This window comes from Psittacula echo (genome assembly GCF_963264785.1).
Source record: "Psittacula echo genome assembly, chromosome: 11".
NCBI classification, from domain to species: Eukaryota; Metazoa; Chordata; class Aves; order Psittaciformes; family Psittacidae; genus Psittacula; species Psittacula echo.
In genome coordinates, this window is record NC_137746.1 from 17,243,586 (window position 1) to 17,269,010 (window position 25,425).

Here is a 25,425-nt window from a genome sequence, read left to right on the forward strand (position 1 = left end):
GAGATGCTGAGAGAGAAGCAAGTCATCTGGTCCACAAGAGAGGAGACAGAACACTTAGCAGGCAAGATCAAGTCAACCATGCAAAACTGGACTTCTCTGCTCTATTCCTTTAGCAGCAACTCCCTTTCCATGACAAAATGAAGGAAAACTAAGCACAAGGCTGATGAAGACATTTCAGTACTACTTGTTACTTCTGCCAGTGAAAGAGGCCACCAAGTTCTGACGAAGTTAAGAATCATTGTTATTCCTATGGCTGGGAATGCTGCACTGCAGCTGAGCTATACTAGAGCACAATCAGGCTTTTTTTCCTCTGCCCAGGCAGAGCCCTTATATAACAAAAGCTGCATTCCCAAGGTTTCGCTTCCTATTTTATATTAGAACTTACAAAAGGGTTGAAAGGATATATGCGGCTCATCCATCTAGCCATTATATCATAGGAAAACCACACAAAACTCTTCCTCTGAGATCCACCTGCTCCTGATTCTAGGCTAGGAGTCATGCTTTGCGCAATAGCCATCTTGAAGAAAGAGGAAAATCCTCTGCAGAGGTCAGACTTCAGGCATTCACAGCCTCTCCACATTTGTTTTACTCAATTTCAGATGAATTGCACAAAAAGTCAGTCAATGTTTTCACACCTATTTATTTGAGGCCTGAAAGGCGTTTTATATTTACCTTGTTTTTTAAAAAGGTTGCTGCGTACTATTTCCTTCATGGACTGCACCTTCTGCTTCTGTAGTTTCACTGGTGGGATGCAAGTATAAAATTCATACAGTAGCTGACTGCACAAGAAAGGAAAAGTGTCATAAATACCATACAGATTAATTCATCATGTGTTAATAAAGACAGAAAAAGCAAAAGATCGTATCTTCCTAACCATTTATTTCATTTTAAAGGCTTAGATTTATTTACCGTATCAAGAACATTGATCAGTAGCGGGTTAGAAAGAAAACTTTCAAGAGAAACAAAATGAGGATGAACTAGATTTTGGCTGTGTTTCCCAATTGTTACCACTTTCCACTGTTTTCAATAGAACAAAGACATTTTTTTGTGGTGGAGACAATTGAGCTTTGACAAATAAAGATAGATACGTATTTCAAACTGCTAAAATCAGCTTTGGTTTTCTGGAATAGAACTTACTCAAGGGAGGGGCAGGGAAAGAGAAAATAGATTGTTCCACTTGTGCATTTAACTCACTAATAAATATTCAATAATTCACTAATAATTATTCAATAAACATTGGGCTGCCATAATAAATTCATTCCTTATGTGAGTCAGGCAAGAACTCTGTGTTTAAAGAATACACTCTGTGTTCCACCACTGCCTTGATCAGTACAAACTGACATAGTTTTGTGGAGTCAAGCTGATCACCAAGAATTCATTGTTGACAGCAGCGATACATCATATACACCATGTGATTCATGTACCAAATGCTCAGAAGCAGCTCACCTCAGTAACTTGGCATCAAAGACCATTTCAACATCACGAAGAACTGATGGTATGTACTTCAAGGCAGCAACCTGAATTGATGTAGAGATTGCGTTAATTTTGTACGTTTATCTGCATATACAGCATGTACAATACAGAGCACACCACTGAAACAGATACACACAAAACAAGCAATGATCATTTTGTTCTTTCCTCAGACTTACATTTTACATCACATTTGAATATTAATTTCTTTCACAATGGAGTACACAGTCACACAAGGGCTCTTATGCTGGGGGTATGCAGAGGAACTATGGCATTAAATTCAATTCTATTCAGTTCAATTCAATTCAATAGTACCAAGTGGATCATATTTTCTTTGTAGAAGGCTGGAAGGGCTAAGACCCTCTTTTGTACGTCATACTCTCTTTGCAGACCACTAAGACTGCCATTATGATGCAAATACGTAAACCAAGAACTAATCAAGCAGAAGCTTTTTGATCATACTTTGTACTGATTCCATCCCAGAAATGTGCTGTGCAGGAGGCACAAGTCAGAATAACAGTCATCTCTCCACCCCAAACCTATACTTTCTGGAACAGATGAAATGGAGCATCATCTCCCTAACCAGCCATCTGAAGCTAAACTACCTGGTGGTTTAGCTTATCCTATTGATTGCTGAGGTGTATTTTGACAGTGAGATGGAATAATCAAAACCTTAAAAAGAAAGAAAAGTAAGAAAGAAAAAAAGGCTAACTTAAGGATGTTAAGGCTAAAATCCTTAAAGACTCACTTGCATTACTCTGTCATAAAGTTCTGTTGTAGCTATACAGCCCTTATAATACCTTTTGAAAGCACACATGTGAAAAGTCTTGCAATAAAAAGCAGAAGCATTACACATATATAACACTTGCTGAGTAGATGTCCACTTATTTCTCTACTTATTCTTTAGATAATAAGAGCTGTCTACAATGATTTTTACATTCACAGAAGGACCTGTGACTTATCCAATTAACAAGCTTGTATTTCTCAAATACATGAGGATATGCCATAGCTCTTCGCTGAGAGTTGCACTAAATACATAAGCAAAAACTGACTCTGTGGTTTTAAACGTATTTTTTGTAAAATACTACCTAATTAGTCAAAACGGAAAACCTGGCCACATTGATATAGATCTGGCAGCATGTTCCTTCCCTTCCATCTTTCTATTGCAATAGGTCATGTACAGTAGATCCTTTTTATGAAGTTCAAATCTGCATAAAGATGCTGTGCAATCATATCATGCTTATCAAGCTTATCTTTAGTGAGTCTGGTTTTATCCCTCACCCCCTTCAAATTTAGCTTAAAGCTAATTCTATGAGCTCTGATAATTCCTGCACAAAGATCCTTTTCCCCCTTTGAGACAGCTGTACTCCATCTGCTGCCAGCAGGCCTTGCGTTCTGTAAACTAACTCATGACCAAAAAAAATCACAAATTCTGCCAGTGACCCCAGGCTTGGAGCCAGGTATTGATCTGATGGCTCCTTGTGACTTCCCACATCATTCCCTCCAACACTGCTTGTGCTCCTGAATCCTTAACCAATCACCCCAAGGCCCTGAAGTCTCTCTTGATTGCCCTCAGATGGCTTTTTGCAGCTTTGTCACTGCCTACAAGTCATTGAATCTCAGCCGCAAAACACAAGAAAGCATCCAACAAACTCTTTGAATTTACATTTCCTGAGGTTTTATCAGCAGTGGGAGAATGTCACTATGAATATAGAGCTGAAACAACACAGGCCAAGGAAGAAGTACTTTTCTTTCCAGTTACCAATTTGAAATTCAAGTGTGCTGATGGTTTCACAAGCTTTTGGTTTTGCTGCTGGATGAGCAGGTGTCTACTGCTTCCTCAATAGCTACCAATATCACAGTGCTTCTATACCAAAACTTTCATCAAATATAAGGCTTTCAACAAGAGGCTTCAAATGAAGCACATGTAGCCTCTGGATCTGTATGACAGCAAATTCCCTGATAAAAACTTAGTTTCTTCTTTATTGGGTGTAGGGAGGTTAGAATAAAGACAATCAGAGCACAACTTGCTTTGGCTCTCATTTAGGCTTTTTAAACATCATAAAGCTATCATTTTATTGCTGTGAGCTTCTGTGAGGCTGTATACAGTATTTCAGACTGACTTGATGCTGGCTTAAGATGCTTTCAGATAAAGTCATTCCTCTGCAGATTTCATCCCTGCAATTCAAACCTGGGAAGGTCAAAGGAGTGTTTAAAAGCCATTGCCACAATGAAGAGATTGTATCTCCTACTGATCTTAGTCATTATCAGCTCCTTGAAATAGGCTGGAGAAAAAATTCTATGTTGTTTTAATAAAAAAAGGCAAACCAAACCAAGACTGTGAAACATCAGAGCTATTTATAACCCCTCTACAAATATCTGTGGTGGGCTAGAAACATAACCTAGACCCAGTTTTACTTCAGTAATGTGGTGTTCCTTGCTCTTCACACATCAAATACTAGAAGAAGATACTGTATAATAGCAGCACTGAATCTCCTTTACACCAATTCAATTGTGAAATATAATGATAAAGGAGAAGGCCACAAAATACTTCGGGCAGTAATCCAGTGACACTGTCTATTGTGCTGTCTCTCTTCCCACATATTCCTTACTCCATACTTTATGAGGAGGGAAATTGGAAGGATACAGCTGGAATGTCCCTGCAGATCTGTAGTACCAACTGCAGGACAATAACAAGTATATCCCCTGCGTTATTTTAAAGTCCCAAGTTTCATTTGCAGTAATTACTTCAAGTGATGCGCTATGGACACAAGTGAGCACTGCCCTTAATGAAGTCATAAAAATCTCCCACAAAGCAGTACAAGATGCTCTGTGTTCTTCAGACCTTAGAGATAAAACCACAGCATTGCAGAAAATTCTTACATATAATATATACTATTAAATTTATTTTCACCTTTACTCCTGACCAAGCTTATTTTTAGCCCTCTTTTGTTACATTACATTATACATATTCATGAAATTTCAGTACCCATGAGATGAAAAGAACATTCAAAGAAATCATCAGTGCTCTGTTTCTTAGTCTAATTTTATTTGCTATTAAGGCAGCTTTAACAAGTTACTGTGCCAACCCTATTGTACACCACAATCAAAGTGCCACTGCCAGTACCTTTCTAACCTTATTCTCTGTTAAGTAATCTATGCATTCCTGTACTGTTTTAAGCTCTTAGAATCTACTGCAGCAGTAAGGATGGGTCAAAAATGTGGGAAAAAATGAGAAGATAAAGGTAGCATCTTGATATTACATTATTTTCCTACTTCTAAATGTCACAGTCAGTCTCCTTCCTGTGTTTTCCTGGTTTTGAGACTGTGCCATATATGGTTTCTGAAAACATATAGAACTGGGATTAGCAATTTGTAAAACCAGTCCCTAGTACCGAGCTGGGTGTAGCTGAGATTTGCAACAGAAAAGATTGTCTCTAGGTCAAACGTTATGTGTCAGCTGGGGGAGAGAACTAGGGCCAGATTTGCAATTTAAGGTTGAGAGCACAAGGTTGTCAATGACAGGGCACACTCATAGACTACAAATCAGACATCACCAGTATGACCTTATTAAAAAAAGAAAACCTGAAATTTAAAAACAATTTATCAGATTTAATTCCCCAGAAACAGAGGTTGATTTACACAGACAGAAAATATATCTGCAGAAAATAATGTTTGTTCCCTGAGAGCTAAGAGAAAGTAAAGAAGGCACTACCACCTCGCTACTTCCTCTTGCCCTCAGAATCTCCCTTGATCAAACTGCAGGTTCTAGAAATAAACTTCCAGGTTCCCAGATTTCAGGAAGTCCAACTTCAGAAGTACAGATTTCAGGAAAACTATCTTTAAAACCTACAACAATTCATCAGTAGTGGCTACAGAGAAGCAACTGATAAATGAAACAGAGCTGCAATATCATCCCAGCCAAAATAAATGGATAAGGTTTAAGTCTAGTATCTAGAAAGATGAGTGCCACCACCACCACTAAGTCAGTACAAGTTCAGAAATGATTGTTTTAAATTATGTAAAAAAAAAAACCAAACCCAAACTGTGAAAAACATCTTAAAAGGAGCACACACTTCGCTTTAAAGATGCACATTCATACTAGTGAATTTATAACATTCCCAGTCTTGACTATAAGGAGCAATCTCTTTACAAAGTAATGTCCCAAGACCTGAAAAGAGGTCACTCTCCAGTTCACATGGTTGCTTTTAAACCTCAGCGAAGTTAGGATGTTGAAATTATAATCCTAATTGTAGTGAAATGACTTCCTGCAATGATAAGTCGAGAAGCATTCTGTCTGTATCTTTAAACAAAAGAAGTAACTTCACTGATTTGAGAATTACCAACTGCAAATTCAGTCTTCAGCTGTCCAAAGCTGACATAAACAGCACTGCAAAACAGAAGTAGATATCAACTCTCTTCAAAGCTCAGGCAGTAAAATCAGTCAAAGCATCTATCTACTGCAGCCAGCTTGAGAACAAAAGATTGGAAAGTTAGATTTGAAACTTTATAAGCTTACACATCATGTAACAGATGAAGAAGATATTACTCTGATGATAAAACTAAATTGAAACAATAAAGTGCTCCTGGCACTGACTGGGCTGTTTCATATGACATGTAATTTTAAACCTCATTTTTTCCTGACTGAATTAATATTCAGTACAAGCTTGAGTCTGATTGCTGTCAGTAAAAAATGACTGGGAAATCACTACTGACTAAAACACTGAGTGCCAAGTTTAAAAAAATAATAAAAAACATTATTAGAGACCAACAGACATTTCAGGTTTCAAAAGAATTCTTTAAATCTTCTAGAGCTAAACATCAGAGGTATTTGGAGAACTAAGGGTTAAATAAGAGTTAAGATTTCACATTCTGAGGCTCTGCAAACTCTGCATTTTAAGTCTCAATATCCTGGGAAACGCAATTACTTCAATTTTCTCCACAGCTCCTTAAACTTTCTTGTCTGTTATCGTCAGAGTATAACCCACTTGAACTCATTCAGCTGATCCTAGCAATCTATGTTCCCCTTTAATTAATATCAATGATCACTTCAAATTTAAGGCTATTTTGATACTCTGATTATTTGTCTATTTTTCCAATAGATTTTGTGAACTTTCCTCTCTGGGTATGCAAAGTGTAACACCTATGGAGACTTGTGTATTTGTAATAGCTCTGCATAACCACCTTTCCCTGACCCTGCAAAGTTAACTTTGTACTACTACATCATCTATCACGTCATGCCAGAACTTAATATGGGGCAGGAGGGAAGAAAAATCAGAGTTGGTTTTAGGAGGAGGCAGACTTAGGAAACTACTTCTACCCCTTCCTGCTCCATCTCACCAAGTGCAGAAAATATCTCCGTTTTCCTGGCCTGTTATGGACAATTCATATTCACCTACCACAGCAGGAGTCTCAAGTATCGTAACTGAAGTCTCTCCAATAGGCACAGGAAAATACTGTCCATTGTGAAAGCTACTGTGACTGACATGCCCATGGAGTTTACAATGGAGTGGAATGTTTTTATTTTACACACCCCCAATTTATTTCTAGTAAAAGCCATATCAAAAGAAATCAAAACACAAAACAAGAAGAAAAGTCAAGCCCAATGAATACAACGATTTCATAATATAGAATATACAAAGCATCAATATTGCAGTTGTCTAGTAAAATCTTCTGCTTCCTACTTTATAGAAAGCCTTGATAGTTTTCTATTTTAATGCAGAACCACATACCAATTATTTGCTATTACTGATCTTAAAAGCTCTTTCTTTTCTAATTTTCTTCACATCAGATTCCAAAGTGTTAGAATAACTAAAATTGATACGAATGCAAAGCTTTGATCCTACTTTCAGTTGTTGTTTATATGACATACCTCCGAAAGGCTGATATTATCATGTTTACTTTTCAAACTAAGATGATGGAATCCCTGTTCGGCATCATCTGAAGAAACTCAGGAATTAAATATTCAGCTCCCACTGATGGCTTCACTTCATTAGATTCCCTGAAAGATTCCAGCACCTGTGTTTTGGTTCTTTCACTCACTACATTCATACAGCCATATAAACGTTTCTTCTCCTAATCTTTTCAACTTATGCTTCAAACACCGTTAGGCAACTCAGTCTTCCAGTACAGGGGAATTACAAAAGCGACACAAAAAATAAGTTTCCCACAAGTGTCTTTTCCTCAATTTATAGAGAACAAAAACCCTACAAACCAAACCATATAAAAAGCCAAAGCAAACTTGTTTACACACCAACCTGCAACAAAATGGCAGTTTTATATTGGCTTTTCATCAGGTTGTTGATGGATTCAAAGAGTCTCCTCATAGATTCTTCAAATTCTATTTGTTCTTTGCCTTCATATAATCTGTTGAGACACATCAGGTTATCCTTTCAGAAACACAAAATGTCATAGTCCTAGATGTACCAGATTTAACACTACCTTACAAATGTATTTAAAGTTGATCCAATATTATGTACCTAGGTGTTTCACCAATGGGTTATATCTGCTATTCACTGCATGGTGTAGAAATTGTTCATCTTGAACACAACAGGAGCATTTCCATTTTATTTAAAAGCCTCCAACAAATGATACCTCCCAGATTTGAGCTTATGTAAACAAGTTGTTTCACTTTCAAAGCAACTTGTGTGGCAAAGGTGCTCCAAGCTATTTGCCACATATTCTCACTGCTTGTTTCTTCTGTTACTGCCATTTTCTCAAATAGTGATTTTTACTGTCCCCATAAACCAGTCTGCTTTTTGAAAAGTCTCTGTTTGATGCTCAGAAGTGAAATAGCGCATTTAAATTAAACTCACTCCATTATTTCTTTACTCCTTGTCCTAAAGTCTGAACTTTTCAGATTCTCTCTCCTGTATGTTCATACTAGCTATTAATACTAAATGCTGCTTCCACGAACAGTAAAAACCACTGGTGACATGGTAAATTAATTACCTGAAACAGTTGTCAAAAGTTAAACAAGCTAAGCAAAAAGGTGAGGCAGCAAGAGAAGCCAGAAATGTGTGTAGAACACTGCGAACTGAACGCTGCACCTCTCTATCAGAATGCTGCCTTCTCTATCAGAAGAGAAAACCCCCTCTTTATCAAGTCATGTATGCCAGCATCATGTTCTTTTCTTTTCAACTTGAAACTTGAGTTCCTTAAAGGACCCAAAGGCAAATTAAGAGCTTTTGTCTACAGCAAGGAAAAGTCAAAACTGTTATTTATACAGTGATTGGCAAGAAGCTTTGAGGAAAGGGAAACAGAGTTACACTGTTCAGGCCCATGACCTGATTAGGTTATTGCTTATCAATGAGATTCAAGTCAGTACTTGGAAAGGAACCCCAAGATCCAAAACATCATCTGGAGAGGAAAAACATACATAATACACACTGCCTGAGGTATGGCTCTACTGAGGCGTGATAGCCGAACAAAAAATGCATACCCAAAAAACTTAGATGTGAAAGGCATCTTGAAACAAGTAAGATTTAGTACAAGCACACTTATATAAAAAAGCCATCTCATTTAGTATCAACTCATATTTTAGGAGCTTGGGTTTCAGTTGATTTTTTAAAAAACATACTGGAGACTGTGGCATGGGGGGCTATTTAAAACTGGGTTTCAATGGGACAGAAGTAAACAGAAGCTGTGGAAATGTGACTGCCTCTAAGTGCTTATTTAAGTTACTTGACTAATGCACTGATCCTTTTATTGACTGTAAAACATTGCTGCAAAGGTAAAGGAAGTTTCTTAAACTTATTGTTTTAATGCAATAGGAACCTGGAAGTTCTCTTGACTCAACCCGTGGAGCAAGGAGGGAGGCAGAAGCATCACACAACATGTATTAAACATGCTTTTAAAATTTCCACTAGGATTCATTATGCCAGGTAGAATTATAACTATTTCCTGACTCATGATCTAGTTTCCATTTAGGCACAATTTTCTGTGTTAAATTTCAATTAAAATCACTTGTTCTGAAAACAGATTTTTAAAAGATGTTTAATTTTTCCCTTGGAAGCAACTTCATCCCAAGAGCATGCATGAATTTCAGCAACAAAAATATACGTAGGCCAAGGAAAGGAGGAAAGTAAACATTTCATGTTTTCAGAGTCTGTATTATGCAAACCTTAGGCTAATGTACATGACCTTTCAGCGAAACATAGCTACTGAACAAACAGCTGCAAGACATAACCTTAATTCAGCTGACTGGAGTAAAAAACCAAATCTGCTTTCATGACATCTCTGTACAGCTTCCACAGGATTGATTGAATGAATGTAAATTAAAGTAGAACTTGGTTATCGTCAATGTATCTGCCTGACAACGAGATAAAAAAAGTCTCCCATTTTATGTCTAACATTAGAAGTCATTATTCATCTCTTTCCTACACAATTTCCACTCTGTAACGTCTCTTACCTTTCAGCAAGGCAGCTTAGTTTCTTCAGCAGCCCATCAAATTAATGAGAGAATGATCTAAAGATCCGTCTCAGCTCTATTAATTCAAAATATTTGTCTCCAAGAAGGCTAATCTCAACCTTTGAAAGTAAAGCACTTTAACTGTAAACCCTAACTTTTCTCATGGGAAGAAAATATATTAATCCATTTCTTTTTCACATTTTCTTTATTCTCATGACCAATCTGACAATAGGAAATTGTCTACAAAAAGTTAGATCACAATATCTAGAGATAAATAGAATCACAGAGAGAAAACACAGTATCAGATGATACTGTTCACTGTTCGGTTGTATGTGCCTGAAGCTACTGTTTGCAAGAGCTATTACTGCCTATAATAATAATTGTCCAACTGAATTTAGAGTTTCAGACCTCATTTGCCAGACTGTCCAATGCTGCTGCAGCTATTACTAGGAATTAAAATGGAGACTAAAGTACTCCCCAGAACAAAACCCTGCCTTCTGACCTTCATCCATGCAAAACATCTTCCACAATCCTCCACATGATGCTTCCTTCCCCAAAACTCTACATGTCCCCTTTTGCCACAACACCTTAAAATTAAAATTTAAATTAAAATTTAAATTTAAAATAAAGTTTTGAACTACTACTTATGTTCTATTCTCATAAGCATCATCTTCTTCTTTACACAGCTTTACATTCTTTTTATGTGTGTCCATAATATGTGTGTCCAAAACGTAAACATAAATTCCTTAACTGGAGATCTGAAACTCTAAATGCAAATGGACAATGATTACTGAAAATTACATTGTTCTATGCACAGTCTGAGCTGCTGAACACTGTGATCTCAAGGACAGGCATCGAGCTTCAAGCCATCTGTCACATTTGGCCATCCATTGGTCTTAGGCCAAGTCACCTGACATGAAGAATAATCACCCTTTGAAATCAGCTGCTGTTACTGAACAGGATCAGTATAAGACGATGAACGTGTCTCTGGAACTTACACTGTGAATCAGAAAGCAGATTTTGGAACATTCCCTCTCAAAAAACTATTCCAGCACGTCTGTATTTTGAGCTAGTTACCAGTTCTTATGTTTATTTGTGAAAACAAAAGATACAGTCCTGTTCTGGAACCAATATTTTCTGTTTCTCAGGTTAACTTCTGGTCCTGTTATTGAGCTCCAAGTTAAATGGCAATTGCCTGGGTACTTACTGTGAAAATAATGTCCTTGATCGAACAATGAACTTGAAAACATATTCCAGTGCTTTCAGGGTTCTCAGGATAGGTTCGCATTGCTCCCCTCGGCTGGAGGTATCCAGGTAAGTCTTCAGAACACTCATTAATTTCCTGAAGTTATAACACATTTTAAAAATAGTTATTAATTTCTTAATTAACTTCTCTTTAATTTGTTTGGCTACTTAAATAAATGTTTCTGCTTAGTCAAGCACACATCCCCAAATGTTATGACATGCTCTAAATTAACTGCATGTGAAAATAGTATAATATTCTGGTACACAGCAATATCTGCTTAAAGCATAGCTTTCATTTAAACACTTCCTCGCTTTGTATCCAAAGGCAATTTGCTGTTAAACACACTACCTGATAAAGTGCAAAAGCTCATCTAAAACTAAGTCCCTTAATTTATATAGTTTCATCTGAAATGATTCAGTTAATAATGATATAATATTGAGCTTATTGCAGCTATAAGAATTAAGGGTGGTTTGATTTGGGGGGTTGCTTTTAGTTTGTTTTCTATTTTTCTTTTGTGTTTTGGGGTTTGTTTTGTTTTGTTTTTTGCTTGTTTGCTTTGGTTTTTTTTATAGCACTACAAAAATCCCATCCACTACCCTAAGCAAAGCAACCAACAAAACCAACAGAAACCAACCAACCACTTGCATGTTGACAAAACTTAACAGTTCACCAACTGGACTGTTGAAACTTTAGTAAATGATCACGATGATATTTGGAACAGACTTGCATGCAAAAAATAGCACCAGGAACCGCTTGCAGTCGCACAGAGAATATATACATCTGTGTGTGCATATATCTTTCTCCATCTGTGTAACTAACATACACATCCTCAGCTCCACTGCCCTAGCCTAATTTACATTTCAGGACGAAAATGTCATGCTTTCAGCCTCTCAGCCTTCTGAGCACTACACCCATCATATGTTTCCATTTACCCCTTTTTACAGCTTCTCTGAGGTCACAGCTCAGTAACTTGCACCAAGTTGTAACAAAATTTATCCAACCTGCATGCAGGGGCAGTCCACCCAAGGTCCCTCAACTGTCAATGTGAAGTCCTGTATAAAAGCTAGGTACAAATGGATAACTAAATAGGAACCGAACAACAAACGGGTCTTCTCCAGTTAGTATACTAACAGTCGGGCCAAAACACAATTTCATCATATGTCATAATATGCCTGAGAAACAGTGTTTCCTTCCTAACTATGACTTAGGTCATAAACAGTTATCTGTTGATACTGTCAACTATACTTGAAACACAGTTCATCTTCCACAATGTGCATGGAACCAATAATGCCAAGAAAACTCATGATATGGGGAATAGTCATAAACATCATTTTGCCTCTGCGACTTTGATTAAATCATCTGTCGTGGTTTAAGCCCAGGCCGTAAATCAGAATCACGCAGTCCACTTCCCCCCCCACCTTTCTTCCCTCCTAAACCAGGACATCATCAGAAACTCCCAGTTAGGTAAACCTTGGAAATACTTTAAGTAAATAAGGCTGTCCCAAATGTCCACAGCCAACCTTCTCGTCCTTCACAATAATATAAAGCATTAAATTAAACGTGCTTATTACATACGGAGTGACAGAGGACTAAAGAAGAGTACGTGCTTGAGCTTTCTGAGCCCAGTAATGCTAACTTCACCTTCCCCAGAATGTGAGAAAGGATTGATCGTGCACTACTGCCTTTCGGCACAGCAAATTCATGTTCTAGTGCTCAATCTGTGTGACATTTCCTGTTGAGTTGGAACTGACGCAAATTTCAGCACAGGAAACCGCAAGACATTCTCAACTATTCCAAATCTTCAGCTAAAGTCTTCCATCTACTATTCATATCCCAAATTCAAGTTCTGCTTCAATCTGCCACCCCATTAAGGTGCCAGAACAAGTCTTCAGGTAGATTAAAAAAAATACAACTATCCTGTTATGGCATTTCCCCAAGATCAGCATTAACTGAAGATGTTATTGTTCCTCATCATTCAAAGCAATTTTATCCTACTATCATCTGAGAAAACTTTGTTCAGATAAAGTAGAAGTCCAGTATTAAATTTACTGTATAACATGACTGCAGAGTTTTATTTTTATTCTTTTCTATGAGGCCATGTCTTCACATCTGGGCATTATCTGGATGCTCCAAAAATAAATGAACAGGAACTAAACCCCACCACAAGCTTGTCCACCTGCTCACTGCCATGGCCATGTAACAAATACTCAGACTCCAGTTCACAGCAGACCACATAACAAATACCCAAATTCTAGTTCAGCGCACTGAAATCTGCCTGGTGCAGCAGCTAACTGTGAACTACACATGAAGACTTGGCAGTTCCCAGACAATTTTCTCCTCCCATGAGTTTGTTTGCTGTAAAAGAGGACATGGAAACCTTTACAAACAGGTTAAGGACATCCTCAAGTCCTCACTTAAGGCATTCCAAGGCCAAGAATATAGAGAAGGGCTTTACTGCAAAGTATATTTTGACAAATTTGACAGCATACAGGTGAAGTGCTCAGACAAGAGAAAATGAATACCAAAAGAATCATTTAACTACAAATTAATTACTATCTGTCAGTCAACTCTACACATAATCATATCTCTCTCTCAGAGGCAGGTTTATTTCCAGATAAGCAAATGGCAGCATTAAAACAACAGTCACCATAAATTATATCAGAAAAGTCACAAACACGATTTACTTTGCTTAATGTGATGATGGATTCAGCAAAAAAAGAGAAATCAAAGAAAACAAACTTACTTGTATGCCAACGTTGCACTAAAATGCTGCTGGATATACGCTTCCAGAACAGTGTTAAAATGTTGAAACTTACGGTCTGCTATAAGCCCTATGATATAGATCTAAACAGATGTGGACATAATCAGCATTTTTCATAAAGACATATTTTAAACGTTAAATATTAATCTTCTGAAATATTTTTTACAATCTATTATTTAGGAGTTTTAAAACAAATTTACATTTCTGTGAAAATAGTAATATTCCAGCTGTTCCGTAGAGATTTTAAAACATTCCCTGAAATAAACATCTTGATAGCCCATTCAAAAATACAGGGTTCTTGACTTTGACAAATAAAATCCTTCAATATTGATTCTTACCAGTGCATCAAAGACAAGAATATCGTATTCATTACTGTGGGAATGTTCCATCATGATGTTAAACAGGGCATCCAGCGTATCTTGGAGAAACTATAGAACAACATGAAAAGACAAATTGGCAGCCAGTACAACCTGTCAGTTCTCAGTAGACCTGGTTTCTCTCAAGTTTGAAGTTTAAAGGCCTTCACTGAAATGTCATATTCCGAAAACATTCCCAAGGACTTAGGCTCTAGTTTCCTTATTTTTAAGAGCTTACATCCTCAGACCATGAGCAGGAAATAATAAATGTCTAGCTCAAAGTATATGGAAAAGCTTAAAATATTATATAAATGACATAACTATCTAAAACTGTATTCCTAGTTTCTTAGCAATACTGAGTAGTAGTTGCTATTGTCACATATACACGATGATTAAAAACACACTTTATATGTCAGTGGTCTGATTCAAAGCTCACTCTTTTTTCTTCTTTTCTGTTTTAAGTTCTCTTTCCTCCTTCCTTCTCTCCAGGGACATCTAATGCTTGTATTTGAAGAATAACACAAATGCAATAGTATCTGCCAGTTTCCAAAATATTAACAAGTTTTTGTTCATATTTACATTCTCATTACCTTAACAAAGCACTTCATTGGGTGAATAGTATATTTTTTATATGAACATGTAAATTAACATTAAGAACTGTGAACAAAGCAGTAGGAATAGTTTGTGACATTTCAGATTGAAAAAAGCAAACAGTTGTACAGAGATTGTGGAAAATATTTTACCATTACTGCCTTCACACCCTATCAAGTTTTTAAATCCTAACAAGTTTTGAACTTAAATAGAGGAAGTTCAGGTTAGATATAAGGAAGAAGTTCTTTACTGTGAGGGTGGTGAGGCACTGGAACAGGCTGCCCAAAGAAGTAGTGAATGCTTGATCCCCGGCAGTGTTCAAAGGCCAGGCTGGACAGAGCCCTGGGCAACATGGGGTAGTAGAAGGTGTCCCTGTCCATGGGGCAGGGGTTGGAATTGGATGATCCTAAGGCCCTTTATAATCCAAACCATTCTATGTTTCTATGAAATAAGACTTTCTGTGCATGCTCAAAATTGAAGTTTACCTCTCACATAAATGCAAGCACCTGACCAAAGCAGCAACTTTAAAATAATACTCTTGGCATTGAATTCTCTCCATTCATGCACAAAATTTCCAGCAAAATAAACCAACAGAAAGCAGAAAAAAATCCTAATAAGTTACTTACCAGTGAAAGCAGGCAGATTTGACTAGTAATCTCACAAATCTCCATAGTCTAACAGTAGCCAATACAAGAGACGTTTGGGAGCATTAAGTAGGAAAAAAGATGGCCTACACTATAAAGTATTCTGTCCAGGTGCTTGCTTCCTTGCTCCCTCCCTCTAATGCTCACATCTTTTGCAAACTGCCCCTAACAAAGGCATTACACTGAATGACACTCATTAAAGAAAGTATAATTGACAGGCTGCCTTAAGCTCCTATCTTTACTTAGCTGACCCTTCAATTCCTTTTTTTTTTTCTTTTTGAAACTATGCAGCATTTTATTTCTGTCATGCTACGAAAGGACATGAAGAATAACCATTATGGAAATAACTACATAGAGATATACCTTCACAACTTCCTCTCCGTCCACAATCTTCAGTTTTTCCAGGTTCTCCTGAAGCAGCTCTGGCTTCATACGCCACTTCAAGAGACCTAGTAACCCCACTAGAAGAAAATAAATGGACAGACAATAAAATTTAAGATGTGATTTATCATCTGTACAAATGCCTGCTTTCTAAAGCTTCTATCTGTTTAGAAGATACATACCATTCTGAGTTAGCTTTGTAGAACAAACAAGAGTTGAAATATAAAATGCATCTCGTGAGCTTACTGAAAGCCCCCCTGCAATACTCGAGTTCCTGCCTATGGTTGCTCCTTTATTTTCTATGTGTTGACGTGTAGAAGGTAATGTCAAATAAACATTAGCATCCTCCATTTTTTTACTGTCCCCCTGAAAAACAACATAGCATTTATTACATATTTCACACACTGGATTTAAAATTAGATTTATGTTGTACTTCATAAGAAATAAACAAAAAGCTCTGTTCCTACAGGCTTTAAATACATGAACTAAAGGACAAAGAATACCCAAGTCCCAACATGATTCAGTACAGGTAAACCAAGAGTCGATGTTAGTCAGGAAGAAAGGCTGCAATGAACATGCAGGGAAAATACTCCATTGAAATTATAAAGGTATGTAGTTTTTAGGTGCAATAAGGAACTATGAGGTGTGACATCAGCATCACAGTAAAAGAGCTGATTTGTCATTAAAATGTCAATAGCTACAAAATGGAATAGACTATTGAGCATGACCTTCAACATTGTACACAGGATATAGACAATACAGTTATGATGTATGTATACAATTTAAGAAGAAAATAGGACAGTGTAGGGAAAGAACAGCAGCACTATCAAAGATCAGAGCACGGTAAAATTGTATTTAGATTACACAATATGCTGCAGTAATCGACACAGGTATCACAGATTTTATGCTGTTCAGTAGAATGAACAGTACAAAACCAGAGAACCAACAGGTATTTTTCACCCTTTATTTCATTAAGTTGCATGCCACAGCCCTCCCAGATTATTTTTCATCTCAATTTTTGATTCATACTGCAGACAGGAAAGCAGCTTTTAGACAAAGACAATAAAAATCATACTCGGTGCTTAGAGATACGATTTTTCTTCAGAAACCCTGCTCAGTAAAGTTCCCCCAATGAGTTTAAGAGCTGTCACTTAAACCTAAAGCACTGTCACAGATCTGACTCAATTGCAGACCCTTCATCTACAACTGTGCATAAACAAGGAGCTGCAGAAACCATGATCTAGAATAATACTCCGTAGTTCTGTGACCGATTGTGTAGATGTGCAGACTACTTCAGATAAGTAAGATTTAAAATTGCCTATATAGAGACCTAGACAGACAAAGGCAAAATCCTTATGCAGCAAGACAGCATTACTAACTCTTATGATGGTATCAAGATTGCCAAATAATTACTTCTCAGAATTTTTGGAACCCAAAGAAAAACCTTGACTCCTTCTTTTTGAGACAAGCTAGACAGAAAGAAGAGAAAAGACTTGACATTTTGATCCAAAAGTCTCTCAAAAAGATTCAACGCCTGAAGGCAGTAAAAATAAAGTACACTGTTTAAACTTCACAGTTTTCAAATTACTTATTTTGAGAGGCCAGATGTATAACTGTTTGAAACTTTTAGAGTTTACAGTTACTGTTCTTAATACTAGAATAGGCAAACATATGTCAGAAAATCTGTCTACTTCTCCCAAACAAACTAGGTCAACTCCATTTAGCATTTCTCATCTATGGTGTCACTTAAAGAAAAATTACTGGGTTGATGCAGAAATTAATTACATGGAATTTCATAACCAACATTAACTACACAGTCATACAATGTGACTGTTATTTTCCTTCTGGTCTAAGTATTTATCAATGTTGGTACCAATGAAGAGAAAATAAATACTATTACACTGCCATAAACTTTTGTTGCACTATCTAAACTAGATCTAGTCGTATGCATCTCTATTGCCATTAATGTTATGGCAAACCAGCTTATTGAAAAGATCACTAATACCTATAAGTAAAATTTCTTCTGTATTGGAAGTGATTTCAATCAGATTCCTGGAACTTCCACTTTTGTACCTGAGTAACTACACAGAGCAGTTTCAAACAACCAATTCTCTAAGATTATATTGCCTGATTATTCATGTGACAAAGATTCTAAATGAATCAAAACATTTCCCTTCCCCCTCTCCCCCTTCCAGGTACTGAGCTTTAGCATAATTTCTTCTATACTACGGAAGGCCAAAAGCACAAACTTCCATAAAAATAGTAGGAAGAGTAACTGTTTCTCATTGTGGTTAGAAACCGTCTCTGCCTCATTACAATTTAAAACAATGCTTACTCACCATGGAGCAAGTTACACTATTTTTTTTTTGTTCAGGTGAAAACCATATTTCTCTTTGACAGAATAATAGAAATTTCTTCACTAAGAAATTAAACAACGCAGTCAAACACAACAGTGTGAAAAAAGGTGTCGTGGGGGATAGAAAAAAATTGATCCCATACCTTTAAGACTAACAAATCATGGGTGCCATCCTGAAGAGTTGTTCCATCCTCCTTCATTAGTCTTATGTAGGCCATTGCAAAATTCTTTTCTCCTTTATCTTTAGCTACAAAGAAAAATATTTTCTGTTGACTGAAATTAATAAATTAATAATTAATGACTGAATATTCACTAAAGTAAAATTCCCTACTTACACTCTTGAGATGACCTGTGTCTGAACATGAAGCGCAGATGTATCCTTTGCATGTCTTCAATAGGGACTGCTACCTTTTTTAAAATCAGAAAATAACCAGTACAGTTATGGGGGAGGCAGAAGCCGGTTTCACATCCAACCAGCTCCTATTTTAGAACAAATAAGCACCACTTCTGCTGGCTCCATGCCTTTCACAGCCCATTTAAAACTATTGAGCCTGTTCACAGTAGCAGAAGTGCTGGCTGATAAGCAATTACCTGTTAGACTTTGCTCAAAGTCTAGCACCACCAAAGAAATGAAGCACTGAACTCAGTGAGTTAAAACACACAGGTGCTTGTACGCTAGAAAATAATCACATTGAAGCCTTATTATCTACCCTGTTAACTGAACCAAATTATGCTCTGTGAAACTTCTATTTCATACACATAAACTGACAACCAATTTAATAAACAGGTGAAAAAGGTATGAATATTTGAGTGAAAAAAATTAGGTACAATTATAACAAATACATAAAAAAGCTCAACTGCATAAGAACAAACTTTCACATTATCATGTTTATAGTTCTGAAACTTTAGATTTGTACTTCTTTGTGTTCATTCACAATTTCCCTTTAAAAACCTTACTGCATAACACTCCTTCACATTAACTACTTGTTAATGTTTAAAACTAATACAGTAAGCAATGACCAGAATGGCTCAATGTTTTCAAAGCAACAAATAAGTTTCTGTTCCAACTTCCATTCCCTCCCTGTCCTGCCCAATCTCAGCAACACACCTTGGTGTAATAATTACAGGCTCGTCATACATGACAATATTGCTTTCCACAGTCATCTTAAAAATAAATTCATACTTGCTAGCAAGCCTGAGACATGCTTTATAAGAACTGCTGGAAGCTTCGGAGCATTTTCCAGTCGAAGACTTTAAATCCAGATTAGATAATCACTGGTGTGCCTCAAAATATGACCAAGACAGCTTTTTTTCTCTCTAGTCTCAATACTGGGGAGGAGGTATATGGGTTGTATGGGTTTTTTGTTTGTTTGGGAGTTTTGTGGGTTTAATCATGCAACTGGAGCTCCGCATGCCCATTGTCTCACTGCAATAGAACAAATGCAAATTTCATTTTTTATGAGCCATGTTAGGACATAAGGTTATCTAAGAGGACCTCATTTATTTTGCTAAACAAAATCCTAACATCGTTTTCTAGGCCAAATTTTCAGCCTCAGTAGCCATGTATCTCTAATGACTGACGTATGAGCAAGGCTCCATCCTTACAGCTGCAGTCAGGACCAATTTTTATGGTTTTGGCAACTTTCTGTATGAGGTAAAAAGAAATGAAGAGAAAAAGGCAGGTGGAAAGTATCTACACCATACCTTCAATGTTTCCATCCAACGAGGCTGTTTGACTTGATAGTAGAGAACTGATCTGTATTCACTCACGGGTTTGTCCCCTGCTCCCAAGCAAACAGCATTCTTACAAAAAGGAGAGAAGAAACAGCGCTTAGTGGCTCATTACCTTGTGCAAATCATTGAATGGAGCACAACCAAGAGACTTGTTTGAATGATTCTGTGACATTCACTTGGAACAAAATGCCTTTTACTTGCAACAGTAAATCTTGTGCTAGCTCTTCAGCTGAAGCTAGTTTGATGCCTAAGCACAGCCAGCCGGCTGCTGTTCAGTGAACATGTACCTGTTTTGATCTATGGATAATTAGAAACATTGAAATTAATATGAACTCATGGGTTTGAATTTATTGGGCTTTTAGGCTAAAAGGGAAAATCATTTACTTTTGTTATTATTTGCATTCAACAGCATTTCAATTAAGTTCTCAAAATTGTTGCTGTAACATGTCTAAGGCATATTATATTACTCACAGAAAGCAAGCACGAACTGAACATATATTTCAGTTCGTAGACAAAGTGACAAATCCACTTTCTCCTAGTATTTGGAGAAAAGATGTTCATGTAGAACTGAACATGTATAACACTGGAATACAATATTTAATGCATTGCAAATAGGTTAATTTCTGTAAGAAATATTTGATATGTGTTTTAAGCATATAACCTGCGAATAGACAGAGATCACTGAAGTCAGTTTAACAGAGTTAACTTCTGTACATGCAAGTCATGTGGTTAGATGTTTTCACAGATATAAGAAGTGTTTTGCAATCAGGGTTACAATATGTCTTGTGGACTCCAAGCATTACATGGGTTTAGGATTTTCTTCATTCAAGCTTTAAAGATACCTTTAAGGTCAAGCATTTAATTGTAGTTCATAAAGTCATTTTAGTAAGTCCTGAACCACAATGAGTTACTCCATCTTCATTTCATCTCAAGAAGTGTCCTTATGAATTCACCCTCATGATTTCAATACTTATTTAATGAATAGCATAAAGCTCAGAGAAGGAAAGGCCAAAAATCCCCCTTGTGTTAAAACACCCTGAGGAAAAGGCAAAAATTCCTTAAAATGCAATTAGACAAGCAAGAAAACACTAAATATTTATGTCATATATGCACAGTGTCCACAGTCCTCTGTTGTCACTAATTTAGTTATTGGCTATGTACTTCATTCAAGGGACAATGACACAGCCTTCCTGGCACAAATCAATGGTTTGTTATATAGCAGAAATGGTACTTCTAACATCTTAACAGGCAAATTGCATTCCTCTGGGAACTTCCACAGGAAAAACCCTGGAGATGCAGATTTGTCAGAAACAGCATTTGTTCCTTGACACAGCTAAAATAGGTCATTCGATGGTATTTCTTGGTACCGTTTAATGCAAGACATTTATAAGACTTTAACAGATACGCCACTTTAAACACCATGAAACTTCTCAGTCACAAGATGTCACACGTGAGGGAACTGTAAGGTTTTGTACAAAGGTATTTTTATAGAAAATTCAGTGTTACTTCTAAAATGCAACTCGTGTATCTATGTCCATCACACATGAAAAAGAAAACTTACTGGCATCACTCTTCCTTCTTCATCACAGACACACATTATCACTTCCACATTTCTTTGAGTTGTTTTATTGTATTTATCAAAATCTCCATATAGCAATGTAATGTAAATGTCATTTCTTATATCTCCTACACAAGAAATTGAGAAGTTAAAAAAAGACAACGAAAAGCTGTGAGAGCAAAGGGTCACCTGAAGAGCACCACTTTTTCTATGGTGAAACAGATAAAAATCCATTTTTCTCCGCCTGAACTTAATTTTTCAGCTGTTATTCTTAGCTAAGCAGACACCGCGATGTGAAAGGAACCAAATGAGAATCCACAAAGTGACTCGAGGCAATTCTCGTCCTGCACTGACACCTGCCGGTGAGGTGGCTGATGATGCCATCACTCATCTTTCCCAGATCTACAGCTCTCTTTCATGAGGAGCCTTCACATTTTTAAGTTTCTCCTCTGCAATAATCACTACGCCTTTTAAAGGAATAGAGATTTGACTTGAAGGGAGGCATGGGTAGTGTCATGGTGGTTTGGTTTGTTTTCATAAAGGAGCGCTGCAGACAGTGACTTGAATTGGAAGATACAAATCAAAAAAAAACCCCCAACAGATTGTGAACTCCTATGTTTATTGTTACTAAAGGACAGTGATAAATTGCAATAAAAATAAGGTTAATTTAAAATTCAAGTAAGCATCCACCAGAATCTATTTAGAAGACAAAAAAAAAAAAAAAGCAGCTATGTACGAGGAGCCAGGATTATCCCTGTCTGTCATAATTTTGGGTTTCTGTTTCAGTACTAGAAAATACTTTCCAAGAACTTAAGTACATTATATAAGCCTCTAACACTGGAACAAAACTTACCATGAAGAGCGAATTCAAAGGAGTCTCAGAGTTACCCATTACAGAAATCAGTAAATAAGACTGAAGCTGATGCTCTCTACCTGAGAGAATGGGAGAAAAAAACTCCATTCCTGCTACAGAACAAAGCACCTCCTACCTGGCATGATGATTTCAGGAAATCCTAGCTTTCTAGCAACAACTGTAGTTCTGTCTACAAGATGTGGATAGTCCTTTCTAGTTTGAATCACATCTCCAACAAGCATTTTCACTGTTACCCAGAGACCTATTGAGAGAAAAATAACAACAACAACAAAGATTACATTCATGGCAAGGAAAAAAAAAAAGGAAAAAATCTGTCTTCAGATGATTGTCTCCTACACCCATCAAAATTGGGATAAGAACTCACTTCCTCTACTTCGTTTAGCTGAAAGTTCTACAATCCAAAGCTGTAGCTAGCAATTTAAATAAGATACTGCCACAAAGTCATGCTGCTTCACTTCCATTAAAGTTGACCAACCTCCATTGTGGGGGTACAGCTCTAACAAAGACCATCTCTAAAATGTAAACCATAGAAAACGAAGTTCCACAAAAATACCTTGTTACTTAAAATCAAACAAACAAATCTACTTTACCTTGTCCGCCACTGTCCCCTTTTGATGCAGTGACTTTGCTTAGGAGACTGTGTAAAAAGTCATTCTCTGCCACTACCCTGTGGGAGAAACAATAATTTCTACTAGGAATAAGTGCTAAATATATCGAACCCCATTCAAACAGAAGTGACAGATAGGCTCAGTTCACTTTGCAGTACTTGACCTTACTGTGATACACTCTGTAATTTCATAACTCTCACTCCCAGTTCCAGACCATTCACATCAAACTTATGTGCCCACTGAAGTGAAAAAGATTCAGTCAGCAAGTTTATGAACAACATTTTGTGACAAAGTGACAATATGAAAGCTTATTTTGTAGGCATGCACAAGGTGAGTGCATTCACCAACGTGCTGCTCCAGTCCTCTTTCTTTGATGAGCAGCCTGATGAACAAATGAACTTAAACCATTTTCAGCTACTTTTGCAACGAGAAACAAATTCTTACATAACAAATGTGGTGAATCAAATTTTAAACAAGTGGAACAATAGGAGAGTGTGCCATGCACAGGTCTCGCAGAATTAAATTTGTGTTTGACAGAGCATCACTGCTATGTAGAATGCATAAATACGTTTCCAGTGAATACTGGCATGTCTCCATTTGATCTGCAAGTATCATAAATCATATTGTCAGGCAGCTGGCCTGGTATTTCTTTTAAAGGCAGTTACGTGTGACAATTCAACTACTTTTTAACTGACACCCAATTTTTACACAGAATTTTCCCGAATCCAAGCCAGAATCACGTACAAAGTACTAGTTATCCATATGAAAGCTTTCTATTGAGCATGTATAACTGTTTTACTCGGGTTTTGTTAAACAGGACCAGCTGTCTGCAGGAGCACATTCATAGAAATATACATTCATTTAATATACTATGTAACCCCGTTAAGTCTTAAATGCCTTTTAAAATGATACTTAAATCATTAGCACTATTAAATCATGAAGTTCTTAAAAAGAAAAACTACTTTTTCTGAAACATTTCATGATTGTTATAGCCAAAAACATAGAAATATTTTTGTGTGTTTAAAAAAAAAAAAGATATCTGCGACTGTCTTACGGGTGAAAAGGAATGAAATGCTGCTTTTCTTCATCACTTTCAGCTTTTCCTTTTATGATATCTGTAATATCCATAACTAGAAGAGTAACAGAAAAATCATCAAAACATATAATAGCATCACAAAATAGCTCCTCTTCTCTCTACGTGGTGTACATTAATGTCCTTGTGCTTTGCTAAATATGGATTTATTTTTTTTCCATTAGCAAGCAGTGCAGCTCAATAGTGGTAGTCCTTAGGGGCAGAACATGTAGCACAAAGTCCACACTACAGACGTGACATTGTGTAAAGGGAGAATTACTTCAGACTGCTTTTGGTCTAGTCCCATGAATACAGGTATGAATGCATTGGTGGTGCTCTTAGGACACAGTTGTGGTTTCATTTTATCTGCAAAGAATTCTGTTACTGTCCTCTGGCACTGTTTTGGTTTGCACTGCATAGCAGTAAGTAGGAATTATTAGCAAAATAAATTCAAAACCACATTTCTGACCTGAGAATGCTAATGTATGTGCAGTCATTATGGCCTTAAAAAAATCAAATATGGAAGACAACTGATATGGTTGTTTTGAATCTCTGTCAAGGCATGTCAGAATACTACGGTCCAGCGTTGACAAGTATTACTTGGGTCCTATCTCAGATATAGTCAGCACAGGAGACATCTGTTACCTGCCACTCCAAAGGGCCGTCTTAGTCCTTGTGTGTATTTCTTTGAGTTACTGTCTCTGAGATCCATCCTTCCAACTCGGACTATTTGACAAACTAGATAAATTTTGTCTCGGCTAAGGTCTTTACTTCCAAGATCCTAAGATACAAATGAAAAAGAACTGAAGGATTAGTTGAGGCAGAAGCAAGTTGTGAAATCTAAACAGGACCTCCACTAATAAAGAGAGCCTCAGTAATCAATGGATTTAAAAAAAAAAAAAAAAGAAAAAAGAAAGAAAAACCAAACACACTCAAACTGAGCTCACAGAAAGGATGGAAAACCTGACAGTGTAAAGGTTGAAGAAAATACAAGGTAAGAAACACAGAGAAAATAGTAGCAATCAAGAGGTACAGCAGATAAAAATAACAATCAAGTAAACAGTAAATTTGCGAGGCAGCAAACTGGTTTCAAGAAAGGTCACTGAAGCATTCTCTGCCTTAAAGCACCCAGTGACTGGTCATCTTGTTCTGTTGCTAAGATGTCTTCTGCTTCTTTCTTCACCTTGCTCAATCTTCAGGAGTTCTGACAGTGACCACAGAGAAAAGACAAGCCAATTTGCAAACAAAACAAGATAAATGGGAGAAAACTTACTGTGAATACTACTTTAAGATTGTTGAGCATATCAATTTCCTTTGGAAAGCCTCTGCTCCCCCATCTCACCAAGTAGTTCTCACTGTTTCAG

The 25,425-nt window shown here is 36.9% G+C and overlaps 1 protein-coding gene across 1 annotated transcript in view; it reads right to left on the reverse strand.

The window, feature by feature from the left end:
• Nucleotides 1–25,425, reverse strand: part of DOCK2 (dedicator of cytokinesis 2) — a 167,788-nt gene that overhangs the window by 120,804 nt on the left and 21,559 nt on the right. The window contains exons 9-25 of the mRNA XM_080627460.1: nt 25,335–25,416; nt 24,707–24,842; nt 24,044–24,119; nt 22,972–23,048; nt 22,497–22,622; nt 21,511–21,635; nt 19,920–20,018; nt 18,551–18,623; nt 18,359–18,462; nt 16,042–16,225; nt 15,842–15,939; nt 14,226–14,315; nt 13,870–13,970; nt 11,088–11,222; nt 7,728–7,836; nt 1,447–1,517; nt 673–779 (exon numbers count right to left, since the gene is read on the reverse strand). Of these exons, the coding sequence (XP_080483586.1) occupies nt 673–779; nt 1,447–1,517; nt 7,728–7,836; nt 11,088–11,222; nt 13,870–13,970; nt 14,226–14,315; nt 15,842–15,939; nt 16,042–16,225; nt 18,359–18,462; nt 18,551–18,623; nt 19,920–20,018; nt 21,511–21,635; nt 22,497–22,622; nt 22,972–23,048; nt 24,044–24,119; nt 24,707–24,842; nt 25,335–25,416 (1,793 nt within the window). The remainder of the gene's footprint in view (nt 1–672; nt 780–1,446; nt 1,518–7,727; nt 7,837–11,087; nt 11,223–13,869; nt 13,971–14,225; nt 14,316–15,841; nt 15,940–16,041; nt 16,226–18,358; nt 18,463–18,550; nt 18,624–19,919; nt 20,019–21,510; nt 21,636–22,496; nt 22,623–22,971; nt 23,049–24,043; nt 24,120–24,706; nt 24,843–25,334; nt 25,417–25,425) is intronic.